Source organism: Equus quagga, chromosome 7 (genome assembly GCF_021613505.1).
Source record: "Equus quagga isolate Etosha38 chromosome 7, UCLA_HA_Equagga_1.0, whole genome shotgun sequence".
Classification (NCBI taxonomy): domain Eukaryota; kingdom Metazoa; phylum Chordata; class Mammalia; order Perissodactyla; family Equidae; genus Equus; species Equus quagga.
This window is the reverse complement of record NC_060273.1, coordinates 126,254,711-126,278,833: the sequence shown is the minus strand read 5'-3', so window position 1 is coordinate 126,278,833 and position 24,123 is coordinate 126,254,711. Positions and strand designations below refer to the sequence as shown.

Here is a 24,123-nt window from a genome sequence, read left to right as displayed (position 1 = left end):
TTTAAAAAACAGCATCTGAAAAATAAAATCCTAACAAATTTATGCTGTATATGCTTTTTCTATAATATTCTTTGGAGGGTCTGACAAACCAACAAGAGGAAGTTCAGAATTAAGCACAGTTTGGCTTTTTGCTCACTGTGTTCTTCTATGTTAATGTATTCCCGGGACTTAACTTTAAATGGACAGAAACAGTGGATTGTTCAGGTAATAATGTCATCGCCAGCTGATAAAACTTAAGTGGATTTTCCAACTTTGTGTGTGTGTGTGTGTGAGGAAGATTGGCCCTGAGCTAACATCTGTGTCAACTTCCTCTATTTTGTCTGTGGGATGCTGCCACAGCATGGCTTGATGAGTGGTGTGTAAGTCCGAGTCCAGGATCCAAACCCACGAAGTCTGGGCTCCTGAAGCGGAGTGTGTGAACTCATCCACTATGCCACTGGGCCAGCCGCAGATTTTCCAACTTTAACATTTAAAAAATGTTTAGTTTTCACATATTTGATCAAAGTTGTCTCCCTTTCATCATCTGAAACTCTTCTAAATTGCATTAATTAGATAACATAGAAGCTTATCCCAATATTCACACTCCCTCTGCTATTTTCCTTACCACATAATTTCAATTATGAAACTGTCTTTTAAATTCGGGACTCATAAGAAATTTAATACTTAAATATTGTGTCATTGGTTTTGGAATGGCTGCCTTTCACAAAGTGATGTTACAGGATACGTTTAGTAATCCAAGGAATAATATCAATTTAGTTCTTGAAACATGGAGAAATAAAAATAGGTTACTAATAATTCCTGTCCATAGTAAATTCACTTTGAAATGAATACAAGGTAGAAATTATGTTAAAAATATTACTAAAAACTAAATGGTGAGATAAATATTGAGATATGTCTTATTTGAGATGTGCATGTTCCTTTGAAGGTAAAATGATGGTATAGTGTCAATTCAATGGACTATTTGAAGAGAGAAATTTGTCCTTAAAACAATGGCATTGTGAATAAACGTATTCTAATGAGACTGTGTGCCGTCCTCTCCTCTCTGACTGCGGCCCCATCAAGCGACCGCTGATAAGGACAAGCAGTGCGTGTGGTGCTGGGCACCTGCGGGTCCCTATGGAGTAAGACTGGGAGAAGGCCTCTCCGTAGTCACTCCTTCTTGTATGCCCTCCTCCAAGAAGTTCAAATTTACGTTTTTTTGCCAAAAAAAAAAAAAAAAGAAATTGAAAGCCACTTACAAATTCCAAATTATACCTATACAATTAAAGCAAAAAATGACAAAAATCTAGTTCATTTAGATAAAAATCTACTTTTACCTAAAATATAAGGTACATATAAAGTGTAAAGATTGCAAGAGTTAAAGCATTTTTAACATCGTGCTAGTGTTGTCTAACATAAGCTTTCCAAATTTAGACTAATCCTCATCGTAAATTACCTAGTTAACCACCTAGGCCAACCGCCTACTTCATCAGCTTGTGTAGTCACAGCAACAGAATCCAAAAGAGTCCGCACACTAGCAACTGAGAATATTCTGCACTAACATCTGTACTTCACTATTCAAAAGTCAGTTTGCTTTAAAATATAATTCAAGATACTAAAACCTATTTAAATTCTTGTACAGTAAAACACTAATCTGTCTTAAGAGATTACCTACTGATAGTACAAATTATACCTACCGATAGTCATGTCAGTACTCTCTGGATTAATATCCTGAGAACAGGTTCTTCAAAAGAGTCTTTGGCTAAGAAAGTGTGCTTACTCTTTATATTTCGGGTAAAAAATTTTAAAATAGTTTGGGCCTAGTTTAAAATATCTGCCTGAAGGCGTGATGATGGTGAATCGATATTTTAACGGGAAAAAGCCTTCCTGTTGACAAAGTCATTTATGATTGTGGAAAAAACATTTAACTCAAAGTCAAGGGACTGGATTCTAGTTTTTGCACTACCACTAATTAGCAGAGGGCCTGGAGCTAACACGCTTTCAGGGGTTTCGTTTTCTCAGGCTTAGAATGAGGAAGTAGGACTAGATGATCTCTAAAGTCCTTTAGAAAAAAAAAATCAAACCCCATGATTCTGCGCTAATTATTCCCAGCATTACCCTTAAGTATAAAGATTAGTATATTGTAGACAGCTATTAACATTTGAAGTGTGTGGGGATGGAGATATAGGCATATGCTCCTGAGGACAAACCATCTTTATCAAGGAACTGGAGACACTTATTCCCGTGCTTCCAGAGAAAAGGAAAACCTTGTCAAAGAAAAAAACAGTTCAACAACGATGCTCTTTGTTCATATCAGAGGTCAATAGGGAGAACAAAAAAGCTGCACTTATTGATTCAAAGGTATGTGAGACATTTGTTCATTCAACAAATGTTTATGAAACACCGACAAAGGCACTCTTCCAGAGGGTTGGGCTTAACAGTGAAGAAAATGGATAAAGATCGCTGCCCTCTGCTTAGGACTTTTCAAGGTTCATAGTCTTGTAATTAATGGGAGAAACAATTTCTGGAAAAATTGTTTTCTATATCAGCCCACTAATCTGGAACAAATAGAATGTTCTCTTCACCAAATGGCAAGTATCAATGAAAATTCAAAGAAAATAATATTTCAATCTGGTGCCTTCCCTCAGAAGTCACATTACATCATCCTTACTTGACAGAACATGTAGTGCCATGAACGACTGAAAATCAAGTCTACGCTTTTAAGAAAGTTTTCCAAATTAGGCAAAGCTCACAGAGTAAGGTTCTTTATAATATAAGATAAACTGAGTATCACAGCTAGTACTCTGATGTATGGAAACAACATTTATAGGCATTAATTCTCATGTCTCCATGTTTCAGTTATCCACCTAAAATGAATGTGATAACCCAAAGTGGAAGGAATAAAAATATACACAAGGCGGAAAATCGAGAAGTATTTGGTGACTAAACAAAAGAAAAAGAAACTCTAATAGAAATACAAACTGAGAGTCTAGCTCATTGCCTCCAAGTAGTCTTCTAGAGAAAAGATGACACAATTTAGAATCATAATTTATTTCAGAATGAATGTCATTCAATTTTAAAGAATTATTTTCCATTATATCAAGAATTATTCATGGAATTTTAAACTTCTGCTTTCCTAAAGAAGAAACCTTCCTTTGCTCTCTGCCCCTTTCACTAGTGGACAGTAGTACTCTCTCTCTTCCTATTTGATCTTTCATAAGCCCTTAGTGCTTTATCTCAATTCCCTAGGAATCAGAAGGAAGCAGCTCTTCCTTTCTTCACACTGGTTGAAGGTGGATTGCTCAGTCCAGTTCTCTTCTTCTCTGAAGGTCCCAGATGCCTCCTGGCCCCGCCAATGGAATTATTTTTTAAATAATTTACCAGCACTGAAATTACAGGTGATAAGAACCATTTTAAGACCTAACTTCTTTTTCTCTCTCTCTCTCTCTCTCTAAAATCAAACTATACATCTTAAATGCCACATTACTCAAATGTTAATTTTGTTAATATTTTATAACATTTTGAATAGTTTCTAAAAAACATAAATATTATTTATCAGCTCCAGAATATTCTTTATGTCTTGAGATTACTCTTGTATTCTTCTTTCTCGGCCAAGTAAATTTCTTGTTAATCCTCAAGCGCCAGTTTAAATGTCACTCCCTCTTAAGGAATCTCTATAGGCTCCTTCCCCTCCCCCTCCTGAGCACCTTCGCTCCTCCCATTGTCACAGAGGATTCAGTGCACTGCAGTACACTGTAGGCCTTGATACAAGGAAACCCACTTCAGAGGAAAGAACACGAAGCTGTAGGAGAGCAAGTAATTACCTCACATGAGGTAATTAATCTATAAAATAAAACTGCTATTTCTTAGAATCCTTAAAATTAATGTAGCAACGTACAAATCACCTATATCTTATTTTAAATAATTCAACATGGCTTTAGAAACTCTAAATCTTAGTCTTTAAGAACAAACTGATAATAAAGAAAATTTAAAATCATTTAAAAATAAAAGTTTCTTTAAAATGCCAATCATTTAAGCATTTTCTATATACTGTATTTTATTTTATGAGCATAATTTAGAACAAATCAATGATAAACAGAAGAATACCACTAACTTCTTCAGAGTGGACAAATGCAACATGCAGGACAGTTTACACTTCTGAAAATTCAGAAGTCTGGAAAATTCAGAAGTCTGAGGTATGTTCCAAAAAATACAATCAGACAGGATTCGTGCAACTTAAAGAAACTTTGAACTGTTTTGAGGACAAAATTATTCACGTGAAATTTGCTTCTAATTTTGAAAAAATAATCTTTTTAAACGATTAAAAGAAATATACAATTACCAAGTTTAAGAAAATACGAACTTACAAGTAAACACTCACTTTAAAAAATGACTTATTTCACAGAAATACTCACTTGAAGTTTTCCAAGTTCTGTATTGTACAATTATAATAAAATCTGACTTCCAGAATTTTATTTGAATATGCCTTTTTGACACATTTTAGAGCAGAAAGTTTTACTTTTTGGAGTTTACTAGGTCAACCTCCTTATTTTATGTAAAAGAAAAACCAAGACCAAATTTCTTGGCTGCCATCTTAGTTTTCTTACTGCTACTACATCCTGCCACAGTAATATCTTTACAGAATAAAGGCAGGTACACATCATTCCTATGACTGACTGACCATAAATCAATTGCCTGACTTGGCACTTCCTCTTAGGCCCCCCAGCAACTGTGCAACCATTCACTTAATGTAGAATTCTTTACCCTCGCTACCACTCAACCATGAAAAGCTGAAAAGGCAGTGGTATTTCAGGTAAGCAAGTTAATTTGCATATAAAGCACTAATTAGCATGTACTCGATTGACTGGACTAAAAGAAATGCAACAACTGAAATAAAGTAAATTTAATAAGCTCTATCTCTTTTTCTTGTACATTTTTACTAGAGTTTTGATAACATATGTTGTCTTTAGACCATTTATTTGTGTTTTAAGTCAAATGCCAAAAAAGAGTAGAAGATAGGTGGGGAATGGTGGTAAATGAATGACGTATTATTAGAAGAGTATCATCACTACAATTAACTGTTCATTATAGTGTGATAACTTATAACGAAGTTCATGAGGAAGGGAAGGAAGCAGTTAGCACATGTGGAGAGAGAATGTACAGAAGATGTTCAATACATATTTGTTTGGTTCTGTAACTGATCATTGACTGAGTGAATGAACAACATTGATTAAGACTCTAAAAATCAGCAAAAGGTATAATAAATAAAGCTTGGTTCTTCTGTATAAAATCTCACCTGACCAATTTATGTGTCTTGTTAAAAATAGGTAGACTCTATTGATACCGTAGAGAGTAGGCCACAGTATTGGCACAGTATATCTGGTTGTCTGGTGAGAAAATGCTTATATAATATGTACAGGGGGAAAATTCTGCTTGCTTAAATAGCACAAATTATATCTTCCGGAGGACCTAATAAAAGTAGGTAAAGAACGAAGTGTTGGAGACCCCAAGAAGATACTGAGTTGTAAATTACAATATCCATATCAACAACAAATAAGAGAACTTATAATTTAGATGACTAATAAAGCCTTTTATTTTCTCCTACTGCTTTCAGGTTTCTCCTATTATTTCCAGAGTGTCAGAGTTGAAAATAATGATTCTTAGGTACTTTTACAGAGTAACAGTATTTAGCAACCACTCGAGTATCAAAGGATGTCAGGCTAACTTATGTATGATTCAGCAAAAAATGTGTGATCAACTTATTGATCTTTTTCTGAAGCATAGCCCTGCCATGAGAATTGCTAACAATTCCACGGAACAGCTCATCTCTCAGTTGTTGGTCTCATATAGTGCTGTTTATACATGGGACTCTAGTCTGTTTAGACTGAAATATATTCAAAAAACTATAATCCTTGGGTCTCAGAAACAACATGTTTTAGCTTATGTATTTTCTTTCCATTAAGAAAAGGCTCAGCATTTGAGTAAGAACATTAAAACATTTTGCTTTCTTAATATCATATTGTCTTTAGCATATAACCATCTCTAATTCAAAAATATGTAAGAAAATAGTTGACAAAAAGTAATTTGCTTCCATCAACATTTAGGCGAAAACACAAGGTACAAAGTGATAGCCTGAAAAAATATGAGTTATCTTCAGTAATTATATTAATTACATAAAAACCAAGTATCTACCTTATTTGGTCCTGTACAGATGTGATAGATTTAATCTTTCTTCTGATATTTTTGATGTACTGTTTTAAGTAGACAGGGAATAAGACACAGTTCTAGACACAAAAATTATTCTACAATCTTTCAAGGGAAAAAACTTCTCCCAAACATAATTTTAGAAAATGATAAATATGGCAGGTTATATTTATTTATTTACAGTCCTGGAAAGGTAATAAAAATCTTTTCATTATAAGATTTAATCAAATGCATAAACATTCCTTTAAAAACTAAAATACTACTTTTTACTCATTCTCTGTCCATTTTTTTAGTTAATTCAATTCTCTTTACATGATTTTCTCTATTTTGCTCTTCTCTATTGCATTTAGAAGTAAATCTCTTTTTTTCTCAATTGCGTTAACTTTCTTGAAGTCACCTGCTATCAATAATAATATTGAGAATATTATTTGGAAAAATCATGACAATGTTGTGGCCTCTGTATTTCATTTCAGCCATCTTTCATACAGCAAGAATATTCACATATTTTTATTTTTCTAATTCCATGAGATGTTTCATGAGTTTTCTGTAGGAAAGTAATGAAGCATAAATTATACATCAAATGAACTTTGTCAAAGTTGCTTTACAATTAATATATCTTAATTTGTTTAGTTTCTTTTCTGTTTTTCATGAAAATCTCCATCAGACACTACTGACACCCTAGTGGATAAGACATTCTTGATTAACACATTTTAATTCCAACTAGTACTAAACTAATTTAGCTCACAAAATGACATACTTATGCTGGCACAGTCTGCTGACAAGCATCAATATGTAGTTTATCTTCTATATAGCTTAGATATTCTATCATCATCAACACTTAATTAAAATAACTCATGCAAAATAACTGAAAAGTATTTACAGATCTAGTTTCCTGGATGTTCTTTTGGCAAGGCTAATTCAATTCAGCACAGAGTTATAAGCATGTTGATTCTTCTGATATGGATTTAGTCTAAGCATCAACATTGCTCACTTACATTCTGGACCTTTTCAAGAAGTTGAGACCATTTCTCAAGCCTTCATTTCCATATATTAGATATGGGTGTGTGGCAACGGACATGTGGATTGTGAAATGGCGACTGAGCTGTCTGCTAGTCTAATCAACTATAAAAATTTGAATAATGTTCTATAAAGGACTTTAATAATTGGTTTTAGATCAGTTTATATTCACAAATACCCACAGACGCACACAGTTTTTTGGTGTCTGAGAGTCCCACCTCAGCTGCATCGGGCTCTGTGCTGCCCCCTACTCTGGACTGCAGCCACAAGAACAACCAACCCGCGTTTGTGTGTTAAAAAAGTAACATCACAGGTTCAAAGATAAATATTTCAGATATGACTTAGGATAAAGTACCAGGCTGACTCAATCAAAAAAGAAGCTAAAACAGTAATTTTTTAAAACCACTCAATTTTTCATTGAAGAATACAAAAATAATCCCCTCCTCTCCTTTTTCCCTCTTTTATATCCATGCTTCCATGTAAACGTGTTCCAGGTGACAGCGGGGGGACAGGTACCTCACTTTCCATGAACGTACCACTGCAAAGAACACGCTACTTCGTTCTTACCCTTCTGATAGCTTGATATGCTAGGGAAGTTTCTACTGCTTAAGCAGAGTCCTTTCAAATGTGCGTGTGGAGAAACTAAAGAAAACTTCTAAAGAAACTGGCCTATGGGTTTGGTCTTCAGATCCAAGTGGCAGATTATATACATTTCTACTTTCTTTAGAAATGAAATGATACTCATATTCACTTGGTTACTTACCTACAAACATGAAATCTATACTTACTCAACTCATGTCTGAAGTGTATAAAACAGTCTTTAAACAGATTAGCTTTTTACAGAAATTATCAAAGCACCAAGAAGCCAATTTTGAAACTAGAGCTTACTAATTTGACTAATACTAAAAAGTAGAAAAAGAAGCAAGATGAGAGAATTCAAATTGTACAAACTGAAGCTATTTCTCCATCACCAGTTTAAAAATATATATTTTGAAACACATGTATCTTAAACAGATACATGTATACAATAAAACTGATAAGACAAATTCAAGTGGAAAAAAATATTTACTGATCAAAGGTATTTGTAATGACAGGAATCATTTATAGAATATAAAAATAACAGAAAACAGGTAGTATTCACATTTGCAAGCACTCTAAGTAAGCAATTTATTTTATTCTTTCTTGACAAGCATCCTACTGTGCACAAAGGGATCTGATTACTCTATTCCCTGGCATTATATCTTATACTCAAGATTATACCTGAGTGCTGGATGGAATGGATGGCATCCTCCAAGTGCCTATACTCTCTTCCTACAGGTGCCAGCAGAGGTGTTTTCTTTGTCCCTTGGCAGGGAATGCAGTTTATAAGAGCCAACATTTCACTCCCAGCAGCATTTCTTTGACCTCCTCCCCATGTCCCTCCAGTTCCTGCCTCATCTCTCACTTTCCCTTTAGAACAAAACTCTTTGAAAGAGTTGAACATACTTGTCTCCAATTTCTCTCTTCCCCATTTATCCTGAATCCACTTTTACGAGGCTTTCACTCTATTGCTCCATCAAAACTAGCCTTACCAAGGCCACCAATGACCTCCTTCTTAAATCCAATGGTCAACTGTCAGTCCTAAACTAATACGAACTATCAGCAGCATTTGACACTGCTGATCATTCCTCACCTCCTTGAACATTGTCTTCCAGGATACCACATTGCCTGGTTTTCTTCCTATCTCATGAGCTGCTCCTTCTCATTCTTCTTTGCTGGTTCCTCCTCATCTCCCTGACTTCTTCACATTAGCGTGCCTGAGACTACTGTAGAGCTTCTTGTCTCTATCGATACTCCCTATCTCGGTGATGTCATCCAGGCTCATAGCTTCAAATATTGTCCAACTGCTAATGACTCCCAATGTTATATCTTTAGCCCAAGCCTCAACCATAAAACTTGAGCCTCTTGTTCCCAATTCAACATCTCATGAATATCTAATAGCCATCTTAATCTAAACAAGTTAAAAATTAAGCTTATGATATTCCCCCTCATACCTCCTCTTGAACTTCTACTTGCATCAGTAAATGTCAACTCCATTCCTCTAGTTGAATAGGCTGAAAGTCTTGTACTCACCCTTGATTAGTCTTTTTCTCTCATAATACATATGCAAACCATCATCAAAATCTGTTGGCTCTAGCTTCATAATATGTCTAGAATGCAGTCATTTCTCACCACTGCTACTGCCTTAGTCCAGGCCATAATAATCTCTTGTCAGAATTTTGCAATGACATCCAAACTATCTCTCTGTCTCCACCCCTTCCCTCCCATAGACTAATCTCAACATAGCAGGCAGAATGACCCTGTTAAAACCCCCTACTCAGAGGAAAACCCAAATCCATACGATGATCTACAAAGTTCCACTTGATGTGGCTTTCTGTTATTTACTTCCATCCAGCTATTCTCCCCAGCTGACATCCACTTCAGCTACCCAGAACACCATGTGTCCCTGGAAAAGGCCAGTCATGTTTCGAACTCAGGGGCTTTACACTTGCTTGTCCCTCAGCCCAGAATACTCCCTGAGATATCGTGTGCTTGTTCCCTCACTTCCTTCAGGTCTTCACTCAAATGGCATTTTCTCAATGAGCCCTTCTCTGGCCACCCTATCCAAAACTTCCATAACACTGCCTATTTCCTTTTCTGTTTCATTTTTCTCCCTAGTCCTTATCACTATCTAACATCATATATTTTAAAAATAATTATTTATTTTGCTGACTGTCTCCTTTAGTAGACTACAAGTTCTGTGTGGGCAAGGATTTCTATTTATCTTGTTCCTGCAGTAATGCTAGCATGGGGGGTGGCAATAATTCTTTGCTGCTGAATGTCATCAGCAATCTTAGCCAGTGGTTGTCAAATTTTAGTTTGTAAGATTCATCTGTTAAAAACAAAACAAACAGGGGCTGGCCCCGTGGCCGAGTGGTTAAGTTCGCGCGCTCCGCTGCAGGCGGCCCAGTGTTTCGTTGGTTCGAATCCTGGGCGCGGACATGGCACTGCTCATCAGACCACGCTGAGGCAGCGTCCCACATGCCACAACTAAAAGGACCCACAACGAAGAATATACAACTATGTACTGGGGCTCTTTGGGGAGAAAAAGGAAAAAATAAAAAAATCTTAAAAAAAAAAAAACAAAAAACAAAACAAACAACAGCAACAACAAAACACAAAGGATTTCCAGCCCCACACTCCCCATCCATAAGAATTCTGATATCTCAGGACTCATGACAGTAGGGCACAGAGCACACCTGGAGAGAAACTGCTCTTAGTCCTCACCCTTTGGGTCTCTTAGAGGCCATCTAGTGGTGACTATATTCATATAGAACAGGAGTGGGAAAATTACAGCTCATGGGCTAAATCTGGCCCACCACTTGTTTTTGTAAATAAAGTTTTCCTGGAACAGCCACACTCATTAGTTTACATGGCATCCATGGCTGCTTTTACACTACAACAGAGTTGAGTACAGGAGTTGTCACTTCAAAGCCCAAAATATTTACTATCCAGCTTTTCACAGAAAATGTTTGTTGACCTCTGATACAGAATATAAGGTAAGTTATTCCTGAACACCACCTAGTGATAAGCTATTTTTTAAAGATCTACAGGCATCCTAATGTAAACTTAACATAAATCTATCCCATCCATACAGGGAATTTGTAATATTCCTTATCTTCAATTCTCCAATGAATGATGACCATTTTTATTTCTGTAACCAACAGTAAATAAAAAACTAAAATTGTGTTACAAAAGGCCTTTAAATATTTGCTATTTCTTACACATTTTTTTCCAAGGGGCTGTAACAGAAACTGCAGCATTCTGGGAAGAATTTTCAATGGGAAGATATTTTGCAAAGAAAAATGGTAATTTCAAATTATCTAAAATATAGATCAGCTCTTCTCACAGATGTGATTTTGAAATATGCTACTTTATTGTTTTCATACTAAATATCCTGGCACCTTTAGCAGCATGAAAGCGAAAAGAAAATCAATATTGGTCTAGGATGGTGGGTAACTTCTTTCTAAATCCTCATTGTGACATCAAATAAACAAAAAAAGTAGGGTTTCTAATGGGAAACGATTTCATTCCATTCTAACTGGAAAATCCAAGTCAAGACGTGAAGCCCTGACACTCCCTTCTTTGCTCTCTGCCTGTCTAGGCACTGCTGTAGGGTCTTTGGTTGGTAGAGATGCAATTCTTAAAAAAGCTTCCCTAGTTATTCAAGCTGAGCAGTTTTAATTTGTTCTAATAGTTGCGGCCAGAAAAACTATTACCACAACTGCAGGAAAGCATTATCAAAGCTGTCAGGCACCTTTATTTTTTTAGGCTGCTTTTATCTTAATACTAGAGAAAGACTTGTAGTATTTTCGATATTTAGAATCTGCGTTCTTAAAAGATTCAAAATTAAACTTACTTTTTATTTTTTGAACTTTGATAAATAAGCAACCTTCCCCACCTCTACTCTCCAAATCCTGCTGTATTTAATTCTGAGAAATACTATTTTTAATGTCTGAATTTTTAAACTATATATAATGTTAGAGGTTATAGTTCAGTAATTCAATTCCACTTGAGATTTCCAGTAGTCTACTTATTCAAATGAAGAGAAAATATACTAACTAATGTTTTGGTTCATTATCTAAGATTAAAGATGAGATCTACAACTTCTGGAGAGAGGGGAAAGGGAGCTTCTCCTTGTGTAGAATATTTGCTAAGACTTATTTCTGAAACAGCCACGGTCAGGAAGGATAAAAGAAGAGGCAAACCCTGGGAGTGGAGACAATATGAAGAATAACAGCAGAAGGAACTGAGGAGCCATGTAGACGTTTTAACCCTACGTATGACTTACAGGGTAAAACAAGTGCTACTGATGATAAAATGGTTGTATTCTGAATGTCTGAACAGGAAGAGCAGGGCAGATGAGCATACTTAGTTATGAAGGTATCTGCAAAATGTAGGACGTATTTCCAGAAATAAGTTCAATATCTACCTCCAGAAACACCTCACCAGGGCACATCAAAACTCCTACTCTTGTTTTCCTTTTCAGTTTCAAGTGTTAGATTAAATAATTATTTTTCTCATTTTGGATTCATTTTGATTCTTTTTCTTTTAAAAAATCAAGAATATTGTAATACCTTGAAGCTTTGTTTTTGTCTTTATTGCTTTACGAATGTCATTCATATTGAGCTTTTTGTAGTTGAGAACATCATGGAGGATAAGGAAGATTTCTTTCTATTTTTTGTTCTTCTCATTGCGTTATGACGATGTCAAAGCATTAGGTCAGCTTGCTACAGTGCAGTCTTGCTAAAAATAGAACCTTTGGCAAATAGACCCTGAACAAGCAGAGACCTCTGCAAACCACCACTAGAGGGCAAAGCAGCTTTACCGTTGCTAGCATCATGCCTGCAAACAAATGCGACTGAAAACCTGCGGCAACATATTTCCAGCATATTAGAGTTCTGATCAATTCAGATTTTAAAATATGGATGACCACCTTAGTCTGAAACTAAATTACTTGGTATACTTTATCTGCAACAGGTATTTATAATCTCATTCACGGCAAAGCCTTAAATTTACAACCCAACATCAATATATTATTAGTTTTCAACAGTTCCAGTTAAGGAAACTAAAGATCCAATGACTAGAATATAGCAAATGTGTCAAGATAAAAGTCAAAACAAAACATAATACAATGTAAAAATGAAGAAAAAGTTATACAGAATGCAAATTAGATATTTACAAGTATATCCCACATTAGTTACACACTCTAATTAGCACCTATAAAAGATTATATTGTGTTTTTATATAAAAGATATGGATATGTTTAGTTAGAGTGATAACAAACAAGATAGTTTTCTTCTCAAAAGTTTTCTTGTGGTAAAGAACAGAAAGGAGAGAAAAAGTATTTCACCCCCTCAAATTTTTTTTGGTTGACATAATAAATGTCTATTTCTTTAATATAGCATAAGTTATGGTAAATTCACAAGAGAGACTTTCTTGTTACTAGCTCAAATCTATAAAATTATAGAACTTCATATGCTAAGAGAGTTAATAGTCAATTTTTTAAAAAACATGAAAGAATGAGAACTTTTACACATTTTACTAAACTAGTTTGATTATTATACATACGTGAGAAGAAAATCTAATTGGTTCAAGGATTACTGCTGCCTATTCAATCAAATTGCAGGAATCAAACTTTGGCTGTCTTTTGGTAAGAATGCTATGAGAATGAGTAAGTCATAAATAATTCAAATTTCTTAGCACTTGATGAGACTTTTGAATAAGACTCCAGCACAGGGACAGGAGAGTCAGAGTACAGACTCAGTTGTGAATGCCTACTTTGTGCACTCACACCAACCACAACACTCTTTTCTTCCACTAAAACTGCCCAACTGACCATTTCTACTGTCTTTGCTCTGACCCCAGCAGCACGACTTCCTAATTTAAGAAGCTGCTCAAATCCTTCACCAGTTCCATGGCAGGTCACTTTGAGAATCTATGGGGTTTTATTTACAAATTACTCCTTTGATAAAAGATTCCAAGTAAATAAATACGTGTCTTACTTTACATGGTTTTATTTTACTAAACTGATATGTCCTTTTGCATGTCCAACTATTCCCACTGATTTTACTTAATTGGTCTCCTACTCAACAACAGAAGCTCTCCCACTTCAACAAAAACATCAAAGTTTAAGTATGAACAATGTTACTATCTGTTACAAATAGAAAGACAATAACCTAAAGACTGCCTCCCCGGATGGACTTATTAAATGCATGGGGTATTAATCGTAAGTATTTATTTTAGAGTTTAATTTAATTACTATTATTCAAATGTAGCTGCCATGAATTCACAAATTTAGAGTTTGTGCTAATTCCACTTGGAAGAGTATTTAAGTCTATGCTTATGACAGTGGGAAGGGGCTCGTTCCGCACTGTGCACGGGAACAAAAGGAGTATGTTTGTCCATTTAGGAGAGCTGTTTCAATGTAGTTTTCATGGTATGATCACATAGTGAGTAGAGCTCAGAACTACTTAAGCCAGTGCTTTATGTACTAATTACAAATTCTTCTTCTTTGCTTTCACTTATTCATTAAATTCTAATAGGCTCAATCCTTTCCTAGTCTAGTCCCATTCCGTACAAGCTTTGTGTTTCCTCACTAAGAATAGGGATTCAAAACTGTTCCCATACTCCACAGAAAGGCCAAAGGTGATGGGAGGTAACTACCGTCTAGATTTAGTAGCTGCAACCAAACTGAGAGGCTGGAAAAACTGTTCAGCACCCTTCTAAGTCTCTTTCGAACCAGGAATTCTCTGACGTCTGAGTCTCTGGCTTTTGGGAAAGCGTGAGTCTCTATCCCAGTCAGCTTCCTGAAACCTGGCAACTTGAAGGAAACATAACCAGCTTTTTACAGTTGCTTCCAATCTCCTTTGCTGTGCGCTGTACTAATAATCAAGATTGTGCCTGATCTTGGGCATCAGAGTTCATGCACTCTGAAATGACATCCTGTCAGAGCTTCTCCAGATTTGGATAATTCTTGGAGGTCAGTATCTCTTTGGAACTGGATTAAAAACTTGTGTTTGCACTTGAATTATGATTGTCTGCTGCTATTTCTACTCACAGAAGGCAGCTATTCTTCATTATGTCCAGAATCATGCTGAAGTATAGTCCAATCACTGCAGGATGCTAATGCTGATAGTTAGGAAATACTTGATTAGTTTAATTCCATCATTACATGGACAAAAAGATAACATTTTATTTACTTTAAAAAAGGTTGATTATTTGAGTTTTCATATTTCAGAAAGGCATTTCTAGGGAGTGTGGATGTATTTAAGCCTGTTAAATAGGGAAAAAGAGCATTTGGGATTAGCTGGAATGGTCTCCCCGGATAAAGAGGGATGACTTGCATATCAGACGCAAATATATCCAAAACTTTTTCTACCTCCTATCTTTCTTAGCCAGTCCTGGTGGCCTAGTGGTTAAGATTTGGCGTGCTCACCACTGCACCTGGGGTTAGTTTCCAATCAGGGAACCATACCACCCGTCTGTTGGTTGTCATCTTGTGGCAGCTGTGTATTGCTGTGATGCTGAAAGCTCTGCCACGGCTATTTCAAATACCAGCAGGGTCACCCATGGTAAGCAGGTTTCAGTGGAGCTTCCAGACTAAGACAGACTAGGAAGAAGGACCTGGCCACCCACTTCTGAAAACACTGGCCATGGAAAGGTAAGAGAAGACCTGCTCTGCAGTACACAGGGTCACTAGGAGTCAGAACTGACCCCACGGCACCTGCAACAAATCTTTCCTAACTCAGATGAAGACATTAAAGTAATCAGAAGCTCAAAGTAGGAACCTCAGAATCATCCTTGATTCCCCCAACTCTTTCCCTTCTCCCCGATTTGGTTAATCAACTAAGGCCTATTAAACTTAACTATGAACTGCTTTTTCCCTTTCTAACCCTTCTGCCACTGTTCTTGAGTAGGTACAGAGAGTCTCTTCCTGGGGCTACTGATAGGCCTGCAAAGAACCCCTGCTCCAGTCTCTGGGTCTGTTGCCTTCGTTCATCTTTTAAGTGTCAGTGCTTTGTGAAGTTCAGTTGTGTACTCTCTCACCCACTCATTCTGAACTTTCTCTCTGGACAATTAATTTACCCCTGTGGATTCAAGCGCCCTTAATATGATGACAATACTGGAAGTTTTATCTCTGGCCTAGATCACTGTCTTAGGTTTTATCTGTCCTATCTCAAACTTACTCCCCATTTTATGGTCTCTATCTCAGAAAATGATACCTCCATCTGCCCAGGTTAGAGCCAGAATCCAGGGTATTATTCGTGAATCCTTTTACTCATAGCCATCACTTTTATTTGTCTCTCAAATCTGTTCCCGTCTCTCCATACTCACTGCCACTACCTGAGCTCAGGCCATTATTCAATCTCACCTGGGTTACCCTAACAGCCTCCTAGTCGCCCCACCTTCAGACTTCTCTCTCTGCAAACCGGGTTACACCTGTAACTGGAGTGATTTTTCTAAAAAGGCAAATATGAACATGCTTCTCTCTTGCTTAAAATCCTTCAATAACTTATTACTGCCCTTAAGATCAAGTTCAAACTCTTAACTAATCTACAAGGCTCCTCAAGGCTCCTCTCAAGCCTCATCACCAGCTACTCTAGTTCCGGGTATTTCTGAAATATTTGGTCTCTCTCCTCTCCCCTCTGGGGCTTTGTAAATTTTTTCCCCTCTTCTTGGAATGTTCTTCCCCGTCTCTGCCTCCTTTGCCTGATTTTTCTTACCTCATCTCTACATCCCAATTTGGATTCCATTTACTATTTTGACAATCAATATTTCGCCGACAATGCCCCTCCCCAGATTGGGTTTGGTGGTCTTCTGATTTGCTCTAAGAGTACAGCCTACTCATTTAATATAGCCATATTCTTTCTAGACTCTAATTACCTTTTCTCTCTCTCAGTTACCATAATGTATGTTTTTTTAGGGAAGGGGTTTTGTATACAATTGCATCATAGATGCCTAACAAAGCCTGATCCATTCTATAGCTGGAATTCAGGTCATTGTTCTCCTCAAAGAACTTCAACAGCTCCTACATGTCTACTGAATAAAGACTCAAGTTCTTACCTCGGCATATATGGCCCTTCTCACTATGCGAGGGCGTATTTCCCACTTCATTTCCAGGAAGTCCTGCCTATGCTCCTCTACTTTCTGTGCGTGTTACTGTGGGTGAACACCTCTGCACAGGCCATTCTGATGCCTCCTCACTTTTGCTTACACTGCTCCCACTTTCTGGAATATCATTCCTCAGCTTGTTTTCCTGGAAAACCTTCTCCAAACCACTTTGAGTTTCAACTCAGGCAGACTTAACAGCTCTCCCTTCTAGGTCACCACAGAACTTTACACTTTACTCCGTTACAGCACATACCTCGATGTATGACAGTTATTTATTTTTAATAATGTCCCACTGGCTAGACAATGACCTTGAGGAAGGTACACATTATACAAACTCATTTTTAGATGCTTACCACAGTGCCTGGCATCCAGTAGTACTCAAATATTTATCACCTTGGAATAATTAAAACAAAGTTAACTCTGTTTCAACTACTTCTATCAAGACCCAAGCAGAAGACAAGTAAGGGGAGAAAGGTTCATTCTACAAAATGTGGAAATGAAAATTTATGAGTTTATACATCTTTGTTTAACCCTAGAAAAAAAGAATTTGGCTTCTTTCCAAACCTATTTTTACAAGTGCCACTTGGAGAGCTTCTACTAACTCTAATAAGTAGATAAACTTTGCTGATTTACTCTATAACCCCAATCTATCCTTGGCAAGAGAAATAAGAGCATGAGGAAAAAAATAAAATGCGCTAGAAATATTTTATGAATAACGGTCAACTACGAACTTTAGAAGGTACGTTCAACGGCAGAAGTCCAGAAAAGCCTTGGTTTGAATCCTAGCCCTGAACCTTCTGACTTCGTGCAAACCGCTTATCTGTCAAGCCTCAGTTTTTCCATTTGTACAATGCGAGTGATGGTATACGTACTTCACATCTAGGGTTATTGTGAAGATTAAGAGTTTATATACATAAGGTATTAAAACAAAGTATGGCATATAGTAAGCAGTTATTAAGTATTAGTTTTCATTATTATCTTAAATGGTGATTGTTTAATGAATAATCAAGAGTTATAATACATTCCTAGATTATAAGAAAGGGCCCTCAAGACAGACGGGAGCTGTAAAAGACTTTTGAATATTCTAGACCACTTGGATATTAATATAGAGTAGCTGGACAAATAACCATGTCCTAAAGGACTTTACATTTCAGAGCTGGTACTGGGTTCTAATTAATTTTATTCAACTGCTATACTTTCAAAAATTGCCTATAATTTTACTTCTCCATTTTCACATTTATAAGTACATTGATCTACCCTGTAATAAGGTATGGATTAACTAAAAGATGATTATCAATGACTTTGAAAATACTAAACACTAAAGTGACAAATTAGTTTATAAGTACCTAGCATAATTCATCAACAATACAGCATATTACATTAATTCCTGTAATACCTTCCAATGCTAGTTGTTGTTTTTTTTTTTCGTGAGGAAGACTGGCCTTAAGCTAATATCAATTGCCAATCTTCCTCTCTTTGCTTGAGGAATATTGCCCTTGAGCTAACATTTGTGCCAATCTTCCTCTATTTTGTATGTGGGATGCCACCACAGCATGGCTTGACGAGTGGTGTGTAGGTCTGTGCCCAGGGTCCATGCCCGGGGTTCTGTACCCGCGAACCCTGGGGTGAAGTGGAGCATGCAAAGGTAACCACTACACCACCAGGCCAACCCCACAACTCTAGTTTTTAACTCCTAAATTCTTCATAATTTTCTCAAAGGGTGTTATAAAATTAACCATATAGTAAAAAATAATAAACTTCAGAATCTATGTTGGTTTGGGTTAGAAAACCATTAGATTTAAGATGTGGGTGCCATAAAATCAAAAAGTGATGTATCTTAATTCTAAAATTATCATCATTGCTAAAGTACATGGTTGTACTGAAATTTTAAAATACTAACATATGTATTTTAAAGTCTGATTTTAAAATGTTATGTAATGATGTCAATAAAAATTCCCACTTAAAAGCCACAAAGATGATTCTCAAAATATTTTGATAGAGCCTATAATCTTGATAAATGAATGGGTTATGATTTAGCCATGTTTTGAAAGTACAGCCAAATCCTGATTATCTTCAGTCTGCGGAGATACGGATAGTTTGGATGGTTAAAATCCATATAGCATTCCAGAACCTCATCTTTAGCCTCTTCTCCCCTCAAATCTTTACCACAGTTAACTTAATGGGCTAATTTGCATTTCAACTCCCTTTTTTTCTTAGGTGAAATGCAATGAAATGGCAAAATAAATAAATGAATCAAGATTTGACAACAAATAAAACATAGGAAGGAAGGGCTAATCTATACACTAGATAACCAGTTTCTGCATAATCAAGAGTTGGCTGCATAGTGTTAAGCTTACGTTAAGAATTAAAATAGCCTCGTGCTCCTTCACATCTTTAAATAAAATCAAACAGGAGTTCCTATGCCTCCACATTCCTAGTCCGAGTCTCTGAGTACCTGAAAGAACCCTGGTGGTACAGGACCTACTGGCATGCCATCTCCTGGGGGAATGTTTCCTAGCACTGGGCTGGGAGCTGCTGCCGCACTCTGCAAGAATAAAGGAGAAACAAACCTACATCATTACAGAGAAGGCACAAAACCAACGACTAACCGTAACAGACTGTAGGACGGGAGCTGCTCCTTCCCGGGAACAAACAGTGGTAATTTCCCCCACTCCAGAGGGAAACTAAGATACAACAGTTAGTTTAGTATATGACAAAGTTATTTGGTTTAAACAGGTCTCTTTAAACTTTTTAAAGTCACAGAACTTTAATAAGATGGTATATTTAAATGGTATTTAAAAGGCAAGTGATAATATGACAAAATGATAAAAGTTTGAGTGAATGTTTTATCTTAAGGCACGGGCATCTGAAATGGAAGCATCAATAGCAAAAAGGTAAAAATGTACGTAATAAGTTTGAAAATGGTGGTTGTAGAAGTTGGAAAAAAGAACTCTCTTTCTTTAGATTATGCTTTTCTATGAGTCATAAACAAAGGTAATTAATTTTCTGTCTGTAGGTGGCAACACTCATATTATTCACTTTCTGATATTCTATAATTGGTAGACAAAATATAATTGATAGTGAAAACAGGGTGGTCAGGATGAAAAAGCAATCAGGAGACTGAGTAAGAGAAAGGAATTAGAGTTGGAGAGATTGGTCTCATATAAACAGATTATGAAAAATGCAAAGTCTACTTCCTTAGAAAATTATTTCACAGAATCCTAGAGTTTCATGAAATAGAAGTATGAAAAACTTTGGGTTACACTCTGTAAGCAAATCAAGGTTTTAGATTTAATTTTTACATAGAGTAGTAATAGATAAAACTGTTCTACAACCATGCATTTCACCCCTCAAGCTGGTTAGACATATTACAAACAGTAAGAACAGTCGAGAGGAACCAGAAATGTGCTGCAGACAGATCAGTAGGAATCCAACAGTTCTGCTATGAAAAGAAGGCAAAATAAGTCCTGGATCTGGAGTATCTGTTGCACTATCCTCCCCTACATCAGTGTATTCATTCACGCATTAACATTCCATCAGAAGATGTAATATCTCAGTATATTTGTAGCATACATTTCCCAGTATATAAAGGGTAAAAATACTAAAACATGTTTATCCTATAGTACTGGCAGTCATTAATAATAAGGGCTTCCTGAAGAAATCTAGATTTAAATGTGTTTGTCTAAACTGTTGTTTACCCATGAATCCCAAAATTTTAAATTGCTGATAAAGCATATGAGTATAAAAGGAGAAATAATATTCCTTAGATATTAAGATGAAATATTAATCTATTATTCTATTTTGAGCAAAAACATGCAATTTCATTTAGTGTACATTAATTGAATACCCACCATTTGCCAGATTTTCTTCCATTTTACTTTATATATCAACAGTCATGTTTTTAAAAAATGAAAGGCAAATTGCTTTTTTTCATTTTAACTAAACATGCATAACATTTTAATATACAATGTTAGAGTAAGAGAGAAACTTACCACCACACATTTATCCTTTTTTTAGTTTAAATATATATGATTCCAGCCAGATCTAGGAAGAAAGATTTGATTTACATCCTGTGACAGTCAATTACTGTCATGAGGAAGTTGCTTTTAGTATAAAAGCTAGACATAGGACATCACTATTCTAATTAATTGCAGAATAGAAACTTGTTTTGTAATAAAATTGATGCGTAAAAAAGTTTGTAAGCCACACTCACCTATACTTTTACAGAAATGTATACTATTACATTAAGCAAGTTTACAAAAACGAAATAGAATTCAGTAAATTACTGCAACTTCATAGTGTAGTTCAAAGATGCGATTTCTCCCTCAATTCTAGTTGCTTGAAAAGAAGCATTTGCCTACCCAAAACAAAAAGAAATGTTTGTTTGCATCTAAACTAAAATTCAACAAGTAAAGATGCTGGGTCATTATTGGCTCCTTTATTTTTTTCTTTTTTGGGGGGACTACTACATTCTTTTTTTAAAATTAAAAAATTTTTTTCTAAGGAAGATTAGCCCTGAGCTAACATCTGTGCCAGTCGTCCTCTATTTTGTATGTGGGTCACTGCCACAGCATGACTGACGAATGGTATAGGTCTGTGCCTGGGATCCAAACCAGGGTTGCTGAAGCAGAGTGTGCTGAACTTAACCACCATGCCACGAAGCTGTCCCTACTACTTTCTTTAAGGGTATATGATATGCTAGTTTTTTTCCTTGAAAGTTCTTCATTATATATATTTCCTATTTTTTTCAGCTATTATTTAAAAGTGAAACAAAATAAATAATTCAAATAAAGATGTAAGCAAGTTAAATCTTTAAAATGCCTTCAAATTTTTATTTTATGGCTTCAAAATTATTTCATAAATTCAATCAAAATATATATTGCCATGGACTCTCTTAGGTTCTGCAATATAGCAGTTAACACACTAGGAAAAGAAAAAAATCTTGGCCTTTTTGAAGTCAACATTCTAGTGAGGGGAAGAAAGACAATGATAAGTGCTATGGATTAAAAAAAAGAGCAGGGAATAGAGAGTTCCCAGCAAAGGGAGAAGGGATTATAATTTTAAACAGGATAGTCAGGAATGAATGAATGAATCAACCAAACAGGTTATGGTGACTGACTGATTTAAATATGCCTCCTACTCTGTTGTTGAGATTGCCTTCCTACATTTCAAGATGTAAATTCAAGACCAAATTCTTACAGTTTGCACCTATTCCCTCACAGTAGCACAAGAATTTTGTGGAAGTTTTTCTTTCTTAGTAATCATACTTTGGGCATAACAAAAGAGGCGTCTTGAAAATAAAGAGTTTTATAGCTAGATGCTGACAGTTTAGAGCATGACAATTTAGTTTTCTGGTGTGATAGTAATTTCTAGCCTAAGCCTAAGGACACGAAGTGAAGTGAACAGAATCCTAGTACTTATCCAGTCTGTTTTCCCAGTACAAAGCACTAGTCCAGGGCATTTCAGCCCAAACTTCACTTTATGGGCCACATTTTTCAGTTAAATTATCCATCCATTCTTCTGGGATTTATTGACAAGGGATAGTCTCCCTTTATCATACTGTGTGGACTGGGCTCAAGCTTAGAGTGCCATTTGGTACATCATGTTGATTATTAACAAATACTACAGAGGTACACGAAATGGTACTCTAAGTGTTGTATTGTGAAAGAGTATATTTCTCAAACTGCCTAACTTGCTTATTCGTATCCAGTAGCAATATGAATAATACATGCTTTGAACTTATAAACTAAATAAGAATCAAGTTTTGGGGTTAGGACTTTATGTAGGAGGAAGAAGTGCCAAATTTCTTGTTTCATTGCTGGAATTTCTGAGACTTGTCTCAAGTCTACTTCCAGCTCATGAGACAAATTTATCTCATGACTTGAGGATCCACAGAAAGTTGGCGTTGGCTCTAACTCATAAAGTGTGTATTACTCTGGGGGGTTGAAACTAAGTCACAAAAGGAGAACAAAAAGTTTAATTATATTAAGAACTACTACAAAACATTAGTTTCACTGGATTTGTATGAATTCCCACAAGAGTACCATGGAAAATCATTTATTATGTAATATATCCACTGTTATTTAGGGTTGACTTTTCATCTCTCTAGTAAAAGACAAAAACATAAATAATATGGCTTTAAAATATTTCTTCTAACTAAACTGAATACATAAGACCACGGCAAATGCAAAAATATAAATTATCATTAAAAGAGCTTTGTTTCTATAGTGGATTAATTTGTATGCTTTTAATATAAACTTTCATACATATTTTCTAACTGTTCTTAAATCATTTACTTTGTCATGAGACAAATTTCAAGGTTTTTTTTAGAGCGACTTTACTTTTTATTTCTTTTAAATTTTCCCAAACCACTAAGATAATTTTACTTTCTTTTTATAAATCCAATATATTAAATTTGGTGTTTTCAAATGAACTAAATTATGGAACAATTATTGCTTTCCAAGGAATATTCAAATGTGCTTTAGAGAGTCACCATGAGATCTTTCTTCATGTTGCTACCTATTTATCTTTGTTTAAGTCTGTGTGGTCATTTTCTTCTCCTGGACTATCTGTGCTTATATCATTCTGCCCTCTAAGAAGGTGTAAACCAATCTGTACCCCCTCCTTTTTTTTTCTGAGGAAGATTAGCCCTGATCTAACATTTGCCGCCAATCCTCCTCTTTTTGCTGAGGAAGACTGGCCCTGAGCTAACATCCATGCCCATCTTCCTCTACTCTATATGTGGGCTGCCTGCCACGGCATGGCTTGACAAGCGGTGCATAGATCTGCACCTGGGATCTGAGCTGGCGAAGCAGAACATGAGAACGTACGGCAGCGCCACCAGTATGGACCCTTCCTCCCCCACCTTTGTTATTTATTTTTCCTTTGTATATATATCCAGCACCCTTTCCCCTTTTCCCTTAAATGGTATTATACATTAAATTTAAAAAATATCTTTATTCTCTAATTCTCTATTTATAGATTTAAAGAACACAGAAGTATTCTGTCATTTTACATTTTCTCTTCTTAAATAAAAATCTGAAATGAAAGCTACAAGGATTCTTATTTTAAAGTTATTATCACTAGTGCCCTCTGGTATTAAAAAAAAAAGCTGTACATACATCTGTATGAAGGTTTCAAAACAACAAGCACACGATAAAAATTGGCTTAAAAATACAATTAGGATGCAACTGATTACTAAATATAATTAGTTAGCATTTATTAAGACTA

General features: G+C 35.8%; 1 protein-coding gene across 2 annotated transcripts in view; it reads right to left on the bottom strand.

Annotated features, from left to right (window-relative positions):
• Positions 1-24,123, bottom strand: part of SSBP2 (single stranded DNA binding protein 2) — a 290,136-nt gene that overhangs the window by 63,505 nt on the left and 202,508 nt on the right. Inside the window, exon 5 of one of the 2 annotated variants that reach the window (XM_046666473.1) lies at positions 19,349-19,438. The exons of the other annotated variant lie outside the window; for it this stretch is intronic. Within the exon in view, the coding sequence (XP_046522429.1) occupies positions 19,349-19,438 (90 nt within the window). The remainder of the gene's footprint in view (positions 1-19,348; positions 19,439-24,123) is intronic. 2 annotated transcript variants of the gene reach the window in all.